Below are 17861 nucleotides of genomic sequence, written 5' to 3' on the forward strand. Positions count from 1 at the left end.
TGACAAGATATATATTGCAACTGCCTTGATTAGGCTTGGTGTTATTTTATTTACAACTGTACAGCCATTATTCACCCCCGTGCTTATTTTTGAAAGAGGGGATGGAACAGATAAACAATATCTTATGATATTTATTTCTTTCCAAGGTTGTTTTTTTTTTAACTCAAACAGGATTGACACTTGATGAGATAATAGTTGTGAGATTGGCTCTCACATATACTATTTTAGTACAGTATATTGTTTGAATAATCTCAGGTATAGGGTAGTCCTTCCTAATTATATGTGATTGGTCACTATTTCTAAACAATTTGTACAAAATAAAGGGATCGTATTGTCTGGCTATGGTATAATGTGGGGAAAATCCCTCCTACTCATGTTCAATAATCTACCCCCATAAATACCTTTGTCAGCGACATACAAAGCAAAGAGTATGAAAGCGCACGCAGTGGCTACGCTCTTTGATACAAAGCCAGTGTCAACTCTGTCACACAGACTTTGAATCAACGGTGTTAGAAACAAACAAACGTGAACTGAAATTACTATCCACTGTAGAGTTTGGGATTAAAGCATCCGGACAGTTCTTTGAGAGATCCAGAGAATTTCATAATGGCTCAAGTTGGGTATCAAAAAGGGCGAAATAATATCATGGAATAATTGATAATGTCTAAAATGAAGTTAGGTTATTCATTTTGTTTAACACGGCTAGATCTGAGATACTTCTACACTTTCCTCAATAATTGTTGTAATCGTGGTAGGTAGAAGTCGTGTGCCCACTTTTAATCCATAACCAATGTATCATCTATGTTGCTCTTTCACGGTGAGTGAGTTGGCTCAGTCGGTAGCGCGTCTGCCTCACGATCCTAAGGACCCGGGTTCGAACCCTAGTCTGGACTGAGCAATGTTTTGTGTAAACATACCGTCCCCTCTAGCAAGAGGCAAAATACTCTGTCCCTCGGATAGGACATAAAATGGAGGTCCCGTGTATGAGAGATGCATGTAAAAGATCCCCCTTCATTCATTCATCGCAAAGTGCAGGGTGAAGCTGTCCCGTCTCACATCCAATTGGACCCCATGGAAGACCAGCATAGTGTAGCTTAATATTGGCTATCCAGCCATCTTCTTAGATGGAAATGAACAAACAAAACAAAGCAAACACAGCCCCCCCCCCCCCTCCCAGAACGTTCCGAAGCCCATGCAGTTAACACCACTCGATACTGAGTGGAATACAATAAATATGCTTACAATAATATACAGTAAAGTTTACTTTCCTCCATTCATCAAACAAGTTCTAGATCGGCACACAATGTTGGCTCTTTGTCATGGTTTGATAAGTCTCAGGAATTAACGAATATTATGCAACAAAAAGATTAATTGCTTGATTTCCATAATGATTAATTGTCTTAATTTCAGATTCTCAGATTCTCGTCACAGTGATCCTTTAACATGACGATTTTTGTTTATATCTTTCTATTTTGAGAAAATAACTACCTAAGCTCAGAATCGCAAGAACAGCTCGCTGTTGAAGGCGAAATCTTATTATGCGCTGTGATTTCTTAGATAGACGCATAGTATTTGAGATGTATGGGAAAACCCGCTTCTATATTATATGACGGTTCGCAGTGTAAAGGTCACAGCAAATACAGCCACTCCCCTTATTTGATTATCTGCTTGAATCGCCCGATTCTTTTGTGAATACCACGCAATACACCTCTCTCACCAAAAAGTAACTCTTGATATTTTGCTGGATTCTTAACAGTAAGACCACATTCAATCTAATTTATTTTCGAACCTTCCTACAGCCTAAACAGAGTACAAGATGTGATCTTATCATGCTTATGTCTAATGTACTTCGGAACCCGACACTATTAAGTCAGCAATATTGAACCCGGAAGTGAAGCCTACTTTGGTAAGTATACGAAACGATATCCACACACGCTAAATATTGTGCCTGACATGTAGTACTGTTATGTGAATAATGCAAGATCACTAGATATAATTATTACTTCTTTGTTTAACATTTCCATTATGATTTTGCTGCATGGTTTCGTTTTACATCTTTAATCCTATATGCTAATATTTGTGATTTGTGCCGAACAGAAAAACTGTCTTAGCATGTTATAAGCCTACTAAAGCAGTTTGAATGAAGATATCATCAATGTCTCCGATAGAAATAAATCAACGTCTCAGGGACAAGTTCACCTTCATTAACATAAGGATTAAGAGAATGCAGCAATATTAGTAGAACACATCAATGAAAGTTTGAGGAAAATTGGACAATCGATGCAAATGTTATGAATTTTTAAAACTTTTGTGTTGGAACCGCTGGATGAGGATACTACTAAGGCTCATGATGTCATATGAGTACAACAGTATAAAGGAAATGGACTGTAAAGAAAATTCAACATATTTTCACTTTTTTCGCATAATAAAAGAGCACTTGACTTGCCTCTTTCTAAAGGCAATGGGAATAATATTACCCATAACATTATGTCAGTAACGAGTCAAGGGAATGTGTACTTTTTTCAAAAGATGAAATTTTGTGAAATTCTCTTTATATTTTCCTTATATTGTTGTACGCATGTGACATCATACACTGCAGTAGTCTTCTCATCCAGCGGTGACTGCACAAAAACTTCAAAAATTCATAACTTTTGAACGGATTATCCGATTTTCCTCAAACTTTCAATGATGTGTTCTACTAATATTGCTACATTCTCTCAATCCTTATCTTAATGAAGGTGAACTTGTCCTTTAAGCACATCTCCTCCTGCCAAGTACCACCCAGACAACTACTCCCGGATAACCACCCGCTACGACTACTGTCCCTAGGATAATTACCCCTAGAGTAATCACCCTCTAGGACAACCATCCTCTAGGACAACTGTATCACCCAGCTCATGCATTCACACCCAAGGGAGGTCATTAATCTAATGAGTTCCCTAGTGGAGCTGACGTTTGATTTGAAAAAGTGTATAAGATGGTCTGATTTTATGTCAGTATTGGGGCAAATTAGGGTCCCATTTCTCTCTTATTTTTTTTTGTTTTTGTTTAAAACAACAACACCCCCGGCTAACAACCCCCCCCCCCAGCCAACTACCCCAGACAACTTACTCCCCCCCCCCCCCCCCCCGCCATGAACTTCCGCCATACAACTACGGGACAACTACCCCCTGTCAGCTACCACTTAACAACTCCCACAGACAACTTCCCCCAGTTTGCCCTATTGAAAGAGAAGGGGGGGGGGGGGTTAAATGTGATTTTTTTTTTTCACCCAGATACCTTTTTTTTTTGGGGGGGGGGGGTGTTTCATGCTCAAACAATTACTCCACATCAATCAATAAGAAAAGATGGTTTAAAAACTCTCTTACTTCATGAAAGTTATGCTAGATGAGAAGGTATAATTACGTAAAATGATAATCTGGTTTCGAGTCTACGGAAGCCCATTCGTGCCACGCAGGATAAAACTTTCAGTGGAGCTAACTGGCGGCCGCCGCATAATTATCGATATCGATATTGTCGATATCGCTAAACGATAATTAAGTGGCGGCCGCCACTTAATTATCTGGCGGCCGCCACATAATTAAGTGGCGGCCGCCAGATAATTAAGTGGCGACCGCCAGTTAGCTCCACTGAAAGTTTTATCCTGCGTGGCACGAATGGGCTTCCGTACGTACGAGTCCCTTTGCAAACTGTACTCCAAGAGCCCTTTATTTACTCCCACACAGTTGCGCCCTCCGCGGCGATGTCGCAGCCTTTGCCGAAACCTGCTACTTCTTGTGTCGATAGAGGGCGTTGACATTCTAGGAAGCAAATTAGCAAGAGCAGCCTGTCTGATAGACTGTAGGATAGGTCTGCGGGGGGTAGTTGACGGGGGATAGTTGACTGGAGGTAGTTGTCCGGGGGTAGTTGGCTGGGGGCTGGGGAGTAGTTGACTGGGGGGGGGGGGGGTGGTTGTCTGGGGGTAATCATCCTGGAGGGTAATTATCTTGGGAATAGCTGTCCTAGAGAGTGGTTCTCCTAGGGGGTGGTAGTCCTAGCGTGTTGTCATCCAGGGATGGTGGTCCGGGGTACTTGGCAGGGGTCAGGTGTCCGAATAAGGTTAAAATAATAATGTGCTTGCAACTGCCAAAATGTTGATCGAGACCTCAGAATGTTTACATCCGTAAAATTTTATGACAATGTCCATCCCCTTTTCATTGTTCTCTTTCAATTCAATTCAATTCAAATGATTTTATTTCCATTGGGATACGTTTTACTTTACTCCTGGTATCAAATATAGGATTGGTTTACTCCTTAAAGAATTAATTGTGGAGAATTAATGACTTGAAAACGAAAGTTTGGCCTTCGCTTCAGAAAGAGGGGCAAAGAGGGCCGTTGGAAGAGGAAAGAGCAAAACAGCTAGATGCTCTGTTACAATACAGTGCGTATCTAAAAAAAGAAAAAAAAAGAAGAAAAAAAAAGGTAATCAACTTTGGAGGGCTACCGTTTCTTAATTGTCAGCTATGGAGAGCACTATGATAATTTTAAAGAAAGAGGAACTCTTCCTCTTTCCATTGATACCTAATTATGTTGACAAATGTCTCGCAAAACTGAGCACATGAACTTTAAAGACAACCATGACATATTGCACTTTTTCCAAGTTTGAGTGATATCGTAAAGGAACAATGACTGTCTCACTAAATGAATGAGATCTGTCAATGGAAGTGTCCAAATAAACAGGCCAGCGTGTACGAATACACGTTTGTGTTTAGGTTTGTATTCAGGGTTTCTTTTAACATCTTTCATGCAGGCTGGCCTGTTAATTTGGTTACAGCTCGAAGATTCTTTATTCCGAAAGTTCTTTTTTCCGAATTTCATTTTCGAATGAACAATAATCTTCGGAATAACGAACCTTCGGAATAATGCCACAAAAGTTCGGATTAACGAACCCTTTTTCATTTTCGGATTAACGAACCTCTAGGTATAGGGAATTTGCGTGTTTCGGATTAACGAACCTTCGGAATATCGAACCTTCGGAATAACGAACAGCACCCGTTAATTTGACCCCTTTCATTGACAGATCCCATCCATCCAGTGAGACATTCATTGTTCATTCATGTGACACTCAAACTTGGGAAAAGGGCAATTTGCTATTTGCTAAATCAAGAAGTTAAGATCTCTTTGTTTGCGGATGATTCTGTGTGTTTTTTAGATGGTACAGATAATTCTTTTTCTCAACTTTTTAAAACTTTGCTTATATTTGGTCAGTTTTCTGGGTGTAAAATCAATTTCAGTAAAACTGAAGCCATTTGGATTGGCTCGAAGAAAGGAAACCGGGTTTTTCCATATATGAATCGTGGTGTTTCATGGAAAAAATCTCAATTCAACTGTCTGGGAGTTGTTGTTTTTTTCTTTGAATGTTGCTTTAATTTATGATTTAAATTATAAAGAGAAATTGAAAAGAATAGAACAAACTATAAACTGCTGGAAAATAAGAAATCTTTTATTAATTGGCAGAGTTTGTGTGATCAAAACCCTTGTGTTGCCCCAACTAACAGACTACTATATCTCTTTTTTGTTTTCTATCAAATTACCTTCTTCCTTTTTTAAAATTTTGAATAAATTATTCTTTAAATTTATTTGGAACGGAGGTAAAGACAGAGTAAAGAGAAAAGTAATGTGTAATAATTATATTCAGGCAGGTCTTAAAATGGTGGACCCTTTTTCTTTTGCAACTGCCCAAAAGATGATGTGGGTAAAATGGTTATTGGATGATGATTTTGATGCTTCATGGAAATGTATTGAGCTATCCTTTTTGGAAAGCTTTAATCAAGACGTTCAATTTTTGTGGAAATCCCATGCTCCCGAGAGTGTTTTAAATTCTCTTGGTAATACACAATTAGCTGAAGCATTATGAAGTTGGTACTTATTTAGAGAAGAAGCTACTATTGAATTTTATGGTAATACATTTGCAGAGCTAAGTGCATGTCAAGTTCTGTGGTATAAGAGATCCATTCGTTCGAAATCTAAACCTTTCTTTTTTTATCCATCTTGGTACAGTAAAAATATACTTACTTTATCTGATTTATTTAATCCACCCCTTTCTGGCCATAAACTTTTTGAAGAACTCATATTGGATTTTGGTATCCCTGTTACAGACAGGAGGAAATATAATTTTTTGATTAAGAATATACCAGAAGAATGGATGAAGAATTTCGACCCTGATATAGTGGGAGTTCATGAAACAATTGTTCATAAACTAGTGAACACTAAAAAAAGTCCCCAAAAGTACGTACAACTTATTACTCGGTTCCCACATCCCGAACAAAAGATATGCATTTTGGAGTGAAATTTTGTCTGTACCAGTAGCTACTGATTGGGAAAAGGTACACAATACCAATTTCTTTTGTACTATTGATACCAAACTAATATCTTTTTATTTTAAGATTTTCCACAAAGCTATTGCGTTGAATGATTTTCTTTTTAAGATTAAACGGAAGGAATCTCCTAACTGCTCCCTATGTGATAAAAAGGAGGAAACAATGGTCCATTTATTTTGTGAATGTGAAAAGGTTACCCCAATTTGGCAGGACCTCCTTGTCATAATTTCACGGTATAACCGTTCAATCATTAATGTAACCAATTTTGAAAAACTTTTTGGATTTTGTAATGATAAATTTGTTTCATATTTATTTCTGTTAATGAAATATCATATCTACAGTTGCAAGTTTGGTAATAATCTCCCCAATACAGTAGCATTCAAATCGTTTGTTAAAAAAACAGAAGGAAATTGAATATTATATAGCAAAAAAGAAAAATAAATTAACTTCCCATTTCAAGAAATGGCGTTTTGAGATTTAACTTCTCCATGCAATCCTCAGGCCATTGTAGTATAGACCAAGTACATTGAATGCTTATTGGTACCATATTTTGTTTGTTTGTTTGTTTGTTTTGTATATAGAAGGCCATATTGCGTTATTCATTTGTAGTCGCATGTAGTGCATGTAGTACAATATACACTGTACTAGTAACGCTGCCATTTGTTGTCGATTCGGGCTCTTCAGGGGCGATTTCCGAGATGGTAGCCTTCTTTGGCATTGACATGACCTGACCTCCCGTGAATTGATAATGATTGTTTTTAAACTTTACCATCGGATGTAGGGTTTGCAGGACATCTTACAGAGTACATTGTGGCTGGATTGGGCCAGGTCGGGTGGTGGGGTGATCTACATCTACATTTACATTTACAGGGTATGTGTGTGGGGCATGAGTGTATATGTGTTGAGACGATGATGTGTGGGGTGTGTGTGTGTGGGGGGGGGGGAGGTGTAGTTGTTGTGGAAGTTCAAGTTATGTTTGGGTAATGTGGATCTTTTCGCCCCATGGTTTGGCTTGTTCCAGTCTCTGCAGTGCACACACATTTTTTTTTTTTTTTTTCAGTTGGAAGGGAGGATGAAACTGTTAATAGGTCACTCATTAGTTTGTTTGCTTGTTTGTTTGTTTTATTCTCCTTCCCCATCTCGGAATATTGCTCTTGAACAAGATCTGATTTGTATGTGGTAACTTAATGTTCTGCCTTTTTTTTTTTTGTTCTTTTTTACAATTCCTCTACATTGTTCAGTGATTGTGTTATTCTAATCAAGTTAATTATTGTAAATAGTGTGATTCTGTATAATTTTTCAATAAAACATAAATAAAAAAAATTAGATAAGTATTTTAGTTAACAATGCAAGGATTATACTCAGGACATGAGCCTTTCTTTTCAGTTCTCATGAGACGACTCTCGAATTTTCAAATAATAATGGGGTTATCATCTACGGACAATGGTTGGTAAGGAATATAGGAAGCCAATCACATAGCAATCAAATCTTTCCCGCATTCTGCAAGAACGTTCATCTGGATGCTAGCTTAATTGCGTGTGAACAAATGACATGGAGTCTACAGAGACTGTATTATAACAAATAAATGCCCTCAGTTCTAAAAGGGTTGAGGGGTCATTCTTCTTTACTCATTACGTTCTTAAGAACTTCCTTTAACTATTGTTAACAGAAATTCTTTAACATATTTTCTGGAAATGCTCTTACTGGTTCTGCTTGTTCATGAATTTAGTAATTGAACCCCGAAGAAATATTATTTTCTGATCAGCCTAACTTTGCTCTTGATATATAAGATAAATAATTAAAAAAAAAGTTTTCCCAAATCTTTCAAGACAAACGAAACCAGTATCTGCATATCAGTTATTGAAAAAAAAAAATGTTTGAGACTATTTCTCAAGGATACGGATATTTTGTGTGACTTGAAGGACATCTTGTCACATGATATACAAGCAGCCAAACGAAAACACGTTTCTAAACAATAATTTCTCTTATTTTGCTCACACTTTCATTGATATTCCTTTTTTCACATAACAACTTCTGTATACGGTATAGTTGGAGGATACTCCTTATTGTAAATGTAGATTGTCACGATTAAAATAGTCATCCCTCTCAAATCATATCATAATGATTTTCTTTATTCAGCATATGAGGTAGATTATATATTATTTACACATGACACAAGTGGATTTTATAAAGGCACACATCCTAACACATTATTCTATTATATGAGTTTTGTTCAACTTGATTGTATAAGCAATAAAATGTCAGTAAACAAAGTGATTTTGAAAGTTGATAAGACTAATTATCATTTGAAACAAGAACTAAAATTGATAGTAATTTGAATTTGATGTAAAGAGATAAGAAAATCAAATGAGTTTACACTATTAGATTTTGAGGTGTGTTTATAGATGATAAATTGTCTTGGAATCCGAATTTTATACGTTCAACTATTATCGAAAAGTAATAGTGTTCTTTATAATTACAATTTCTTCAACAGAAAATTTAAAAAACGTATTATTCTTTTGCTTCATTTCACATAAAATAATATTGAAAAATTGATTGGGGTTTCAATGCAAAGAAAAATATTGATTTTATTCATAAGTTACTGAAACGGCTTTATAAAAGATATATTTTTGGTGAAATGTACCTGAAACTATATGTACAATTATGCATTTTCTCCACCTCTCTTTTTTCTCTTTTCACTGTATCTTCCACCTTGTAGGAGTTAATTTCCAACAAGCCTCTTGTGTGTATTTCATGATCCTTCCATTCAGTATGTATAGGTATTGTACCAAGACAATTGTATTTTTGATTGTTGTAAATGTTAAAATAAATTTTGAAATGGAAATAAATGAATGAATAATTTCGTGGGTGCATCGTAACGCAACACTTGTTTTGATTTTGATGATACCACTTTGGAGTATTAACAAGTAACATCCGATTTCACTCATGTCCCTTATGACTCCATTTCACTACATTGGCTCCCCATTATTGGATTGAAAAAGCAGTTTTCATCTTGCTTTGCCACATTAATTTCATAACTAATGATATTCATGATATTCTGCTAGTGCTTTTCAATGTGTTTACCACTGTGTGTTTCTTTTGCTATGAGGACAGACAGACACCATGGCAACATTTCATCAAATCAGCAGCCAGAATCTAGAGTGTCCTATCTGTCTGTCACTGTTCAACCGACCCAAATCACTGGCATGTTCTCACACCTTCTGCAAACACTGTCTCGAACGTGTCTTTGAAACGCAGCGAAACCAGCAGGCTGTAAAATGCCCTGTATGCAGGAAAGGAACGCCGCTGCCCAGTGGAAATGTTGGTAAGTTACAAACAAACTTACCGCTGAGTTCTCTCGTGGACGAAGTGAAAGCTAAAAGCCCAACATGCACAGTTTGCAAGATGGACGAAAAGCTGCCAGCCGTGTCTTACTGTCAGGACTGTGGGAAATACATGTGTAAATCGTGTGAGAAAGCACATTCTATCTGGACACCGTTCTCCATCCACTCAGTAGTAGCCATGAGCGAGGTGCTCTCCGGAAAAGTTCCGATTAAGAGAAGACAGAAATGTAAGAAACACCCTAACGATGATGAGGAGTATTTCTGTACCGGATGTCGTGAGTACGTCTGCCTAAGATGCGGGATGCTAGAGCATTTACAAGCAGGGCATCAGATCAAAGAGGCATCTATCCATGAGGATAAAGTGATGACAAATATCAAGGAGTTACAAGAAAAGACAAAATCAAAGAAAACAACCATTGAAAATCATATCGATTTCATAACGACACAACGCAATGAAATAACAAACACGCTGAGAAAGCTCAATGTTGACATTGACAAGACATACGAGGAATACATGAAACTATTGTCAGCCAGAAGAGAGGCCCTGAAAAGTCAAGTGAAACGATTGTCAAAAAAATTCGAGAAGGAATTACAAACTATGGAGGAAGAGAGTCGGCAATCAGTCAGTCAAATGAACGCTATGGAAGAGCTGGTAACTAACGGTATGAAGGTACCACTAGAGAAAGACGCCTTGACTGCACACGACACACTGTGCGAGAACTTGAAGATCTTTCTGGGACATGGTGATCCTGACGACCAATCACCGAGAGGTGTGACAGAACGAGCTAAGAAGATTTCATTCCGTAAGCATGTGAAGGTCAATGAACTTTGTCTTGGAGAGCTGGAAGGTTACACATGGAATGTCAAAGCAGACGTAGAGCTCCCTAGCAAAGGCATCATGGAGTGTGTTACTCGTGCACCCCAAGATAGTAAGATTGTGGTGGGAACATGGCAAGGCGGAATCCATTTCTACTCCCCTGATGGTGAGTTACAGCAGACGGTGCTGAAGGATGTCAGTGTGGTTAACATTGGATTCCTGTCTGACGGTCGAAGTGTCGTACGTGATACAGACAACAATATGTCACTCTACACTCAACAGTGGAAGAAGCTTGACGTCACGTTCAAGACGATGAGTTATGATGAAGGAGGGTTGGGTGGTCTCACTGTGGATAGACATGATAATATACATATGAGTTATTGGAAGCACAAGAAGATCCAAGTATTTATCCCGCGGGGTGGTAATTCAGTCAGGGAAATAGTGTATGATGGATATTTACCTGACCATATATTCTCCATTCAGTCCACGGGGAAGCTGATAGTGAAAGACATTTCAGATGTCGTCTGCATTGATGGTAAGGGGAAGAAAGAGAACGTCTTGACGAAGAAAGGCATGAATCCCTACCCAGCTGTTTGTCGAGATGATTCGGTCATTGTAGCCTGGGTGAAGCACGAGGAGGGTCTCGTCAGTATCGATCGATACACGAGAGATTTGGATCACGTGCGCAATCTTATTACTGACTTCAAAATGCAAAAAGCAGAAAGAGGTTTGTACAGCTTAAAAGAGTTTGAGAGTGGCGAGATAGCTTTCTGCACTCCAGATAGACTCTACATATTTGATGTGGGATGTGATAAACAATTTTGTTCTGCAGTACCAGGGTTAAAAAAAAAAGGAAGAATTCTTTAATGGGAAATTCTAAGTGAATAGAATACACTACAAATGCTAACGCTTACATGTAATGATTGGGTGCACATCTACTCACATGAATATTCATACACTTTTAAGAAGGGCCTTAATTATGTCAAAAGGTTACAGTATTCTATGGATTATTGACCATTTCAAAAGTAAAACATGGTCAGTTACAACATTTGTTTTGCGTAGTGTTCTATATAGTACAACATCATTAATTTGGGGAAAATACTGCATAGATCAAATTTGTGAAACGCTCATACTCACCGTTAGTTCTAAATTTAGTGGTTTTGGGGAATCATTGTAATGACGGGCGTACGTTACCCTGTGGAGCCGGGAAATGTGCAAACGCCGGGAAATGTGCAAACGTCTCGCCGGGAAATGTGCAAATCTCTAAATTTCATCAACGGGAAATGTGCAAACGTGACGCCGGGAAATGTGCAAAAGCCGCCGGGATATGTGCAAACCGTTCATTTCACCTATAGTATGTATAGATGGAAGAGAAACTCTCAATCAAACCTGAGGATGAATCATTGCTACCTTTACCACATGTCGTAGCCCCCACCTGTCTATAGCGACCACTTGTCTTTTTTAACATTTTCAACATTTTCTTTTGATTTGGCAGATAGCATCTTAATAGTGATGTGGTCGTAATTTGTTAAAATGAGCCCCCCCCCCCCACCACCACCACCTAAGGAGGGGGGGGGGGAATGAAGCTTCAGAGTCCCTGAACTATGGATTTTTTCCCTCTTGTTCTGCCGAACCGAAAAAAAAGAAAGAAAGATAGAACTAAGTTAGTGCTTTGAATACATTAATGACTGAAATTTCATTTCTGATTATAGCGGATCCAGGGGTGCCCTGATTGGGGGGGGGGGGGGGGGGCGCAGAGGAGGGGGATTGTCCATATTTTCAGCATCTGCTCGATAAATTTCATGACAGATTATCACCAAACTTACGGCAGAAAACATCTTTACGGTGATATGATCTTTACTTGTTAAAATGAATCCTCCCCCTCCCCCACCACCACCTAAGGGGGGGGGGAGATGAAGTGTCGGATCCCTAATCTCTGGGATTTGTTAAATCTTCTTCTGTCAAACCAGAAAAGATAAAGGTAAGTTAGTGTTATGAAGACATATAATGACTGAAATTTTGTGTTTGATTATGGCGGATCCAGGGGTGCCCAGAGTGGGGGTTGGGGGGGGGGGAGGAGGGGATTTTCCACATTTTCAACATCTTCGTTGAAAATCTGCGACGGATTTTTATCAAAGTTGGCAGATAGCAGTTTCTGGTAATATGATCTTAATTGATAAAATGAGCCATGTTTGATTATGCTGAATCCAGGGGTGCCCAAATTTGGGGGGGGGGGGGGGGAGGGGGATTTTCCACATTTTCAGCCATCTTGAAAAATCTACAACGAATTTTCACAAAATTTGGCAGATTGCATTTTGTGGTGATGATCTTAATTTGAGAATATGCCCCCCCCCCCACAAACACACACATACACCGCTGAGGGGGGGGGGGGGGGGAGGTGAAGCCTCAGAGCCTCTAAACTGTGGAATTTTATCTTCTTCTGCGGAACAAAAAAAAGATAGGGCTAAGTTAGTGCTATGAAGACATTAATGACTGAAATTTCATGTTTTATTGTGGCGGATCGAGGGATGTCCTTATGGGGGGGGGGGTGTAGAGTGAGGGGAAGGAGGGGGGTTTTCCACATTTTCTGCATCCGTTTGAGAAATCTTTGACGGATTTTCACCAAACGTGGGAGGTAGCATCTCTAGGGTAATAGAATCCCACTTTGTTCAAAGGGGCAACAAGTCCAATTTGTTTCCTTTCCCTAAAGCGGGGGCTAAGACGAGGATAGCCACCACGTTATAAGCAGACGTGAAATTTCATCATGGTAGGCCAACCTTCCTAAAAATGTGATAAAATTGTGATCTATTACTCTTAGTTGTACAGAAAATTTCTTGAAATATGTAGGCCTATTCCTTTTGTCATGCGTAGGATTTTCAAGAAATACCTGAAATTCTGAATTCCACCCGAACGACCCCACCCCTTCGTCTCGGCCCTATTCGAGGGGCTGAGATGGGGGGTGGGGGCTCCACCTCCTCCCACATTTGGGGTTGGGGCGGTGAAAATTCGTCATAGATTTTTTTTTCTTTTTTTTTTTTAAGAAGATGGAGAAAATTTGGAAAAAAATCTCCCTCCTCCCCCTCACCCGACCCACCCCCGATCAGGGTACCCCAGCCTGCACCCGCCATAATTAAACATGAGATTTCAGTCATTAATGTCTTCATAGCACTAACTTAGTTCTATCTTTTTCGGTTCTACAAGAGATTTAAAAAAATCAGAGTTTAGGGACTCTGAGGCTTCAACCCCCCCCCCCCCCTCCCCCATCCCCTCTTCTTCGGCGGGGGAGGGGAATCTTTTAAATAAATCAAAATCAAGTTAGGTGAAAATCCGTCACGATTTTTCAAGAACATACAGAAAATGTGGAAAATCCCCCTCCTCCCCCTCACAACCCCTAACAGCACGATCAGGGCACCCCTGGATCCGTCATCATCAAACCTGAAATTTCAATGACTACGGTGTCTGTATAGTAGTTCTATCTTTTTTGGTTTGACGGAAGAAGATTCAAGATTCCAGAGATTAGGAATCTTAAGCTTCAACTCGCCCCCCCCCCGAAAGGGGGCTAGGGAGGAGAGTTGAAGCCTCCCCCTCCCATGGCCTCATGCCCTGCATCCCTGGATTTGCCATTAAACTCGAACTACTGTCATCAATGTCTTTATTGCACCAACCAAGCTCTATTTTATTTGGTTATAGAATATAAAAAGAATTTTGATAAAACCGTAGTTCTGGGATTTTGAGGTCCCCCTTTTCTTTTCTTTTTCTTTTTTTTTTTTGGGGGGGGATGACTAATCTAAACAATTGAGATCCCATCGCCACAATGGTGCTACCTGCCAATTTTGTTGAAAATCTGTCAAGGATCTTATTAAGAAAACATAAAAGGCGGAGGTTCATGCGCAGTTTTGACATGGAGTTTATCTACCATCTTTATACAGAGTATTGCTAAAGTTAATGGTTTGCACATTTCCCTGCGGCGTTTGCAAATTTCCCGGCGTCATTTTTGCACATTTCCCGTTGATAAAATTTGCACATTTCCAGGCGAGACATTTGCAGATTTCCCGGCAAGACGTTTGCACATTTCCCGGCGTTTGCACAATTCCCGGCGAGACGTTTGCACATTTCCCGGTGTTTGCACATTTCCCGGCTCCACATACCCCCTGCAGCGTAGTCCTATATGACATCATGAATGGGACTATACCACTCAGACCTCTTTGTAAAGCTATATGTGTGTGTAACTTCTCCTCATAACATTAAGCTCATTTTCATAAATTGATTGACAATGTCAATATATTGTTATGATCTACGAATTATGGATTTTGTCGATTTCATCGATTTTTTCCCCCATGAAAGTATTGTGGCTGGTGTACTTTCTTCCTGTGTAGCATGGTGTGTATGTTACTATACAGTAATGAGTTATAAATCCCGAATCTATGAAATGGGGTTTGAACACACGACATGTCTTGGAGTACCGTTCACAAGTTTGAACTGAATAGCGCCCTCCTTTCGGGCAAGTAATGCGTGCACAATAGAAACCTGCAACTTCCCGGGTCTCTATTTCCTAGACTCTCCCCATCTAGCTATAGATCTATTGCCATCTAGTTCCTTTATAACTCCTGGTTCTTCCACGCCAGACATTAATCTAATGTTTGATGAGACAAGCTAAAATCCTTCAGTTGCTAGGTTTCCTTTTTATGTTCGTTACACCAGGGAGGTGGGACCACCTCGCTAATTATACCTAGTGATGGCAATTGATAGTTCGATTTGTTGCTGAATCAAATCATTTTGCTCTGTATTCATATGTAAATGTATAACAATGTTAAAGAGGTATCATTTTGTATGATTGGTAATGTTGCCGCGTTCTCGAACCTAGAAACTTACATTCCAAGAGATTGAATTATGAGAGAGACCATTGATTTTTTATTTTCTTCAGCATTCAGAGAGTATATAAATTATGGTTTATAATGTATAGTCCCAACACTTCATGCGTGCACACACGCTGCTGTTTTAAGGCAGGAAATAGTGACCATAGTTTTCAATTTCAAAAGAAAGTTGCTATTGCAATTAGGGAGGGGTGAAGAGTAACTGCTGTTTTGCACAAAAAAAAAAGGAAAAACTAAGTGTCTGTATGGAAGAGAGTGATTCGTAAGTCGACATACAAGATTTTGGATAAATGGTCACACACGTGATGATACGAACGAAATCAATTTGTGCCTCATCCTGCCGTTTTCCTTTTCATTTCCTAAAACCTCCTCTAGAATGCCTCTCTCTCTCTCTCTTTTTCTTTCTTCATCCCCCCTCTTTCCTTCACATCTTCATTTTCTATTTCATCCACATCTTCATTTAATGATGTTCCTTGCCTTCTGATGTCTGTAATCGCTCACTTATTTTATAAATTTGGAGTAAAGTATCGGACTGAACCACTAACGTCATTTGTATAATGGAGTTGTTTGAAATGTGTCTATATCATATTGTGATTTATTGAATAAAAACGAGAAGCTGTATTTTATGGACAACACCAAAGAATTTAAGATAGATGTCTATGGATAGTTATTCGTAGGATAGCATCAAAAAATATGTTTCATATAATGCCATGTCATAATGATTTAAAGGAAACCAAAAGAGAAATGTGGATTGATTCAAAAAAAAATGTGGTGTAGTACAAAAAAAATGCTAAAAGATGTAAATAGCTTCAAATGGAAGGACTTTGAAAATATTATTGTGACATGTTATTGAAACATCATATTACACGCATTTGTAATATAGTAGTGTTGTATTTTTTCATCACAGCACGTTAGTTATTGCTGTAGAAAATGTCCACTTTGCTAATCCGTATCTATGATTGGCATCCTTGTACGCAGTCATGTACAGCATGCTTTATAATTGTTATGATTAGAAAGAAGATTATTACAATGTCATATAAGCAAGACAAGAAGAGACCTTCTGTGTACCTGTAGGGCCTACTTCGCTTGAAAATGAATGATAGCATGATTTAGATTTTAGCAGTGCATGCATTTACATGCTTGTATTTAGTGTTTTGTCGGCCGAAATTACAATGTTTCGCTATAATTACGACACCACCTCAATGTAAGAGTAGGCATCTAATTACCGTGATATATTTTATCAAATCTTGTCTTCTACCTCTTTTCCCTCTCGTTTGTAAGGCCTGATGACATCATGACATGCTGTAAATATGCCTTCTTTTATTTTAAGCTTGTTTGTTCATTTATTTCTATTGTTTCTTGGTCCACGTTTAACAAATGAATTATAAATGTAAAACAAAAATTGAATAGGGAATTATTGTCGAATACAACAAATAAGAGAATTAAGACATGAGAAATATAAGGAATCTAGAAAGAAACATTGCTTTGTTAAAGGGGGCAGATTCCCAGTTAACCTCCGTTGTCTTATTACATTGCCATTATGTTTCTCTGTTGTTTTGGATATCATGTTGTACTGTGTCATGTGTTGTTTTATGCTGTAAACTGGTATATGAACTCACTTATAGTGTTTTTTCATAGATTTTTTTTTTCAATTTAAACGTATTGAAATAAATCAAACAAACATTTGGATGTTACTAACGTCACTGTTTTGTGAAGACATGTGAAAACATGAAAAGAATTTCTTATTTTATGTCGGTTCTAATGAGAGATATTTAGATTGTGTTTCTTTTACTTTAGTATATTAGTAATGTCATATTGAACATGACTTGGACTTGCATTTGACCCGTGCTCTGAATGCGTGTTAACTTGTATTGATCTAATACCCTGATCATCACTATGTGGCCAAAAGAATATGTAAGTGTGTGTCATAATTATGTTATATGATAATTTTTGTATCATACACTTTTCGTCAGATTACTTGAATTTTGTTACTTGAATAAAACAAACAAACTTCCAAACAAAGATTCCACCAGTGACACAATCATCTTTCAATTATTGGTAAAGTACCAATTTTATCAACAAAGTACGTTGGAATACACCTTTCCCTAGGCCAAGAATAACTTACGTGTTTCCCTTACAACCGCTTCCAAATGTAAAGTGTATCCACAGAACTTAATTGCAGAACTTATTTGTCGCAACGTATTAAGAACGCTTGCTGCCATTCTTACAGTGTTTCAAGATACAATATCTCAAGTCAACAACACCTCCGATATAACACACATTTTTTGATATAAAACATATTCCAATGCATCCAGAATTAAATCAGAATGTGAAACAAGGCAAAATAAATACAAAGGAAAGTTCAAAGTTTCGGACTTAAAGGCTGGGAGACTGAATCAGCTTTATAGGACGTGACGTCTCATTTGTTGATACATACCGAAATCATAACAGTGACATGCCAAGAAAT

The 17861-nt window shown here is 38.3% G+C and overlaps 1 protein-coding gene across 1 annotated transcript; it reads left to right on the forward strand.

The window, feature by feature from the left end:
• The first annotated feature begins 9482 nt into the window (after nt 1-9482).
• On the forward strand, nt 9483-12027 carry LOC140237865 (uncharacterized). The gene is made up of 2 exons (XM_072317796.1): nt 9483-11321; nt 12016-12027. The coding sequence occupies exons 1-2, from the start codon at nt 9483-9485 to the stop codon at nt 12025-12027; spliced, it is 1851 nt and encodes a 616-aa protein (XP_072173897.1).
• The last annotated feature ends 5834 nt before the right edge of the window (nt 12028-17861 follow it).

Source organism: Diadema setosum, chromosome 14 (assembly GCF_964275005.1).
Source record: "Diadema setosum chromosome 14, eeDiaSeto1, whole genome shotgun sequence".
Taxonomy (NCBI): domain Eukaryota; kingdom Metazoa; phylum Echinodermata; class Echinoidea; order Diadematoida; family Diadematidae; genus Diadema; species Diadema setosum.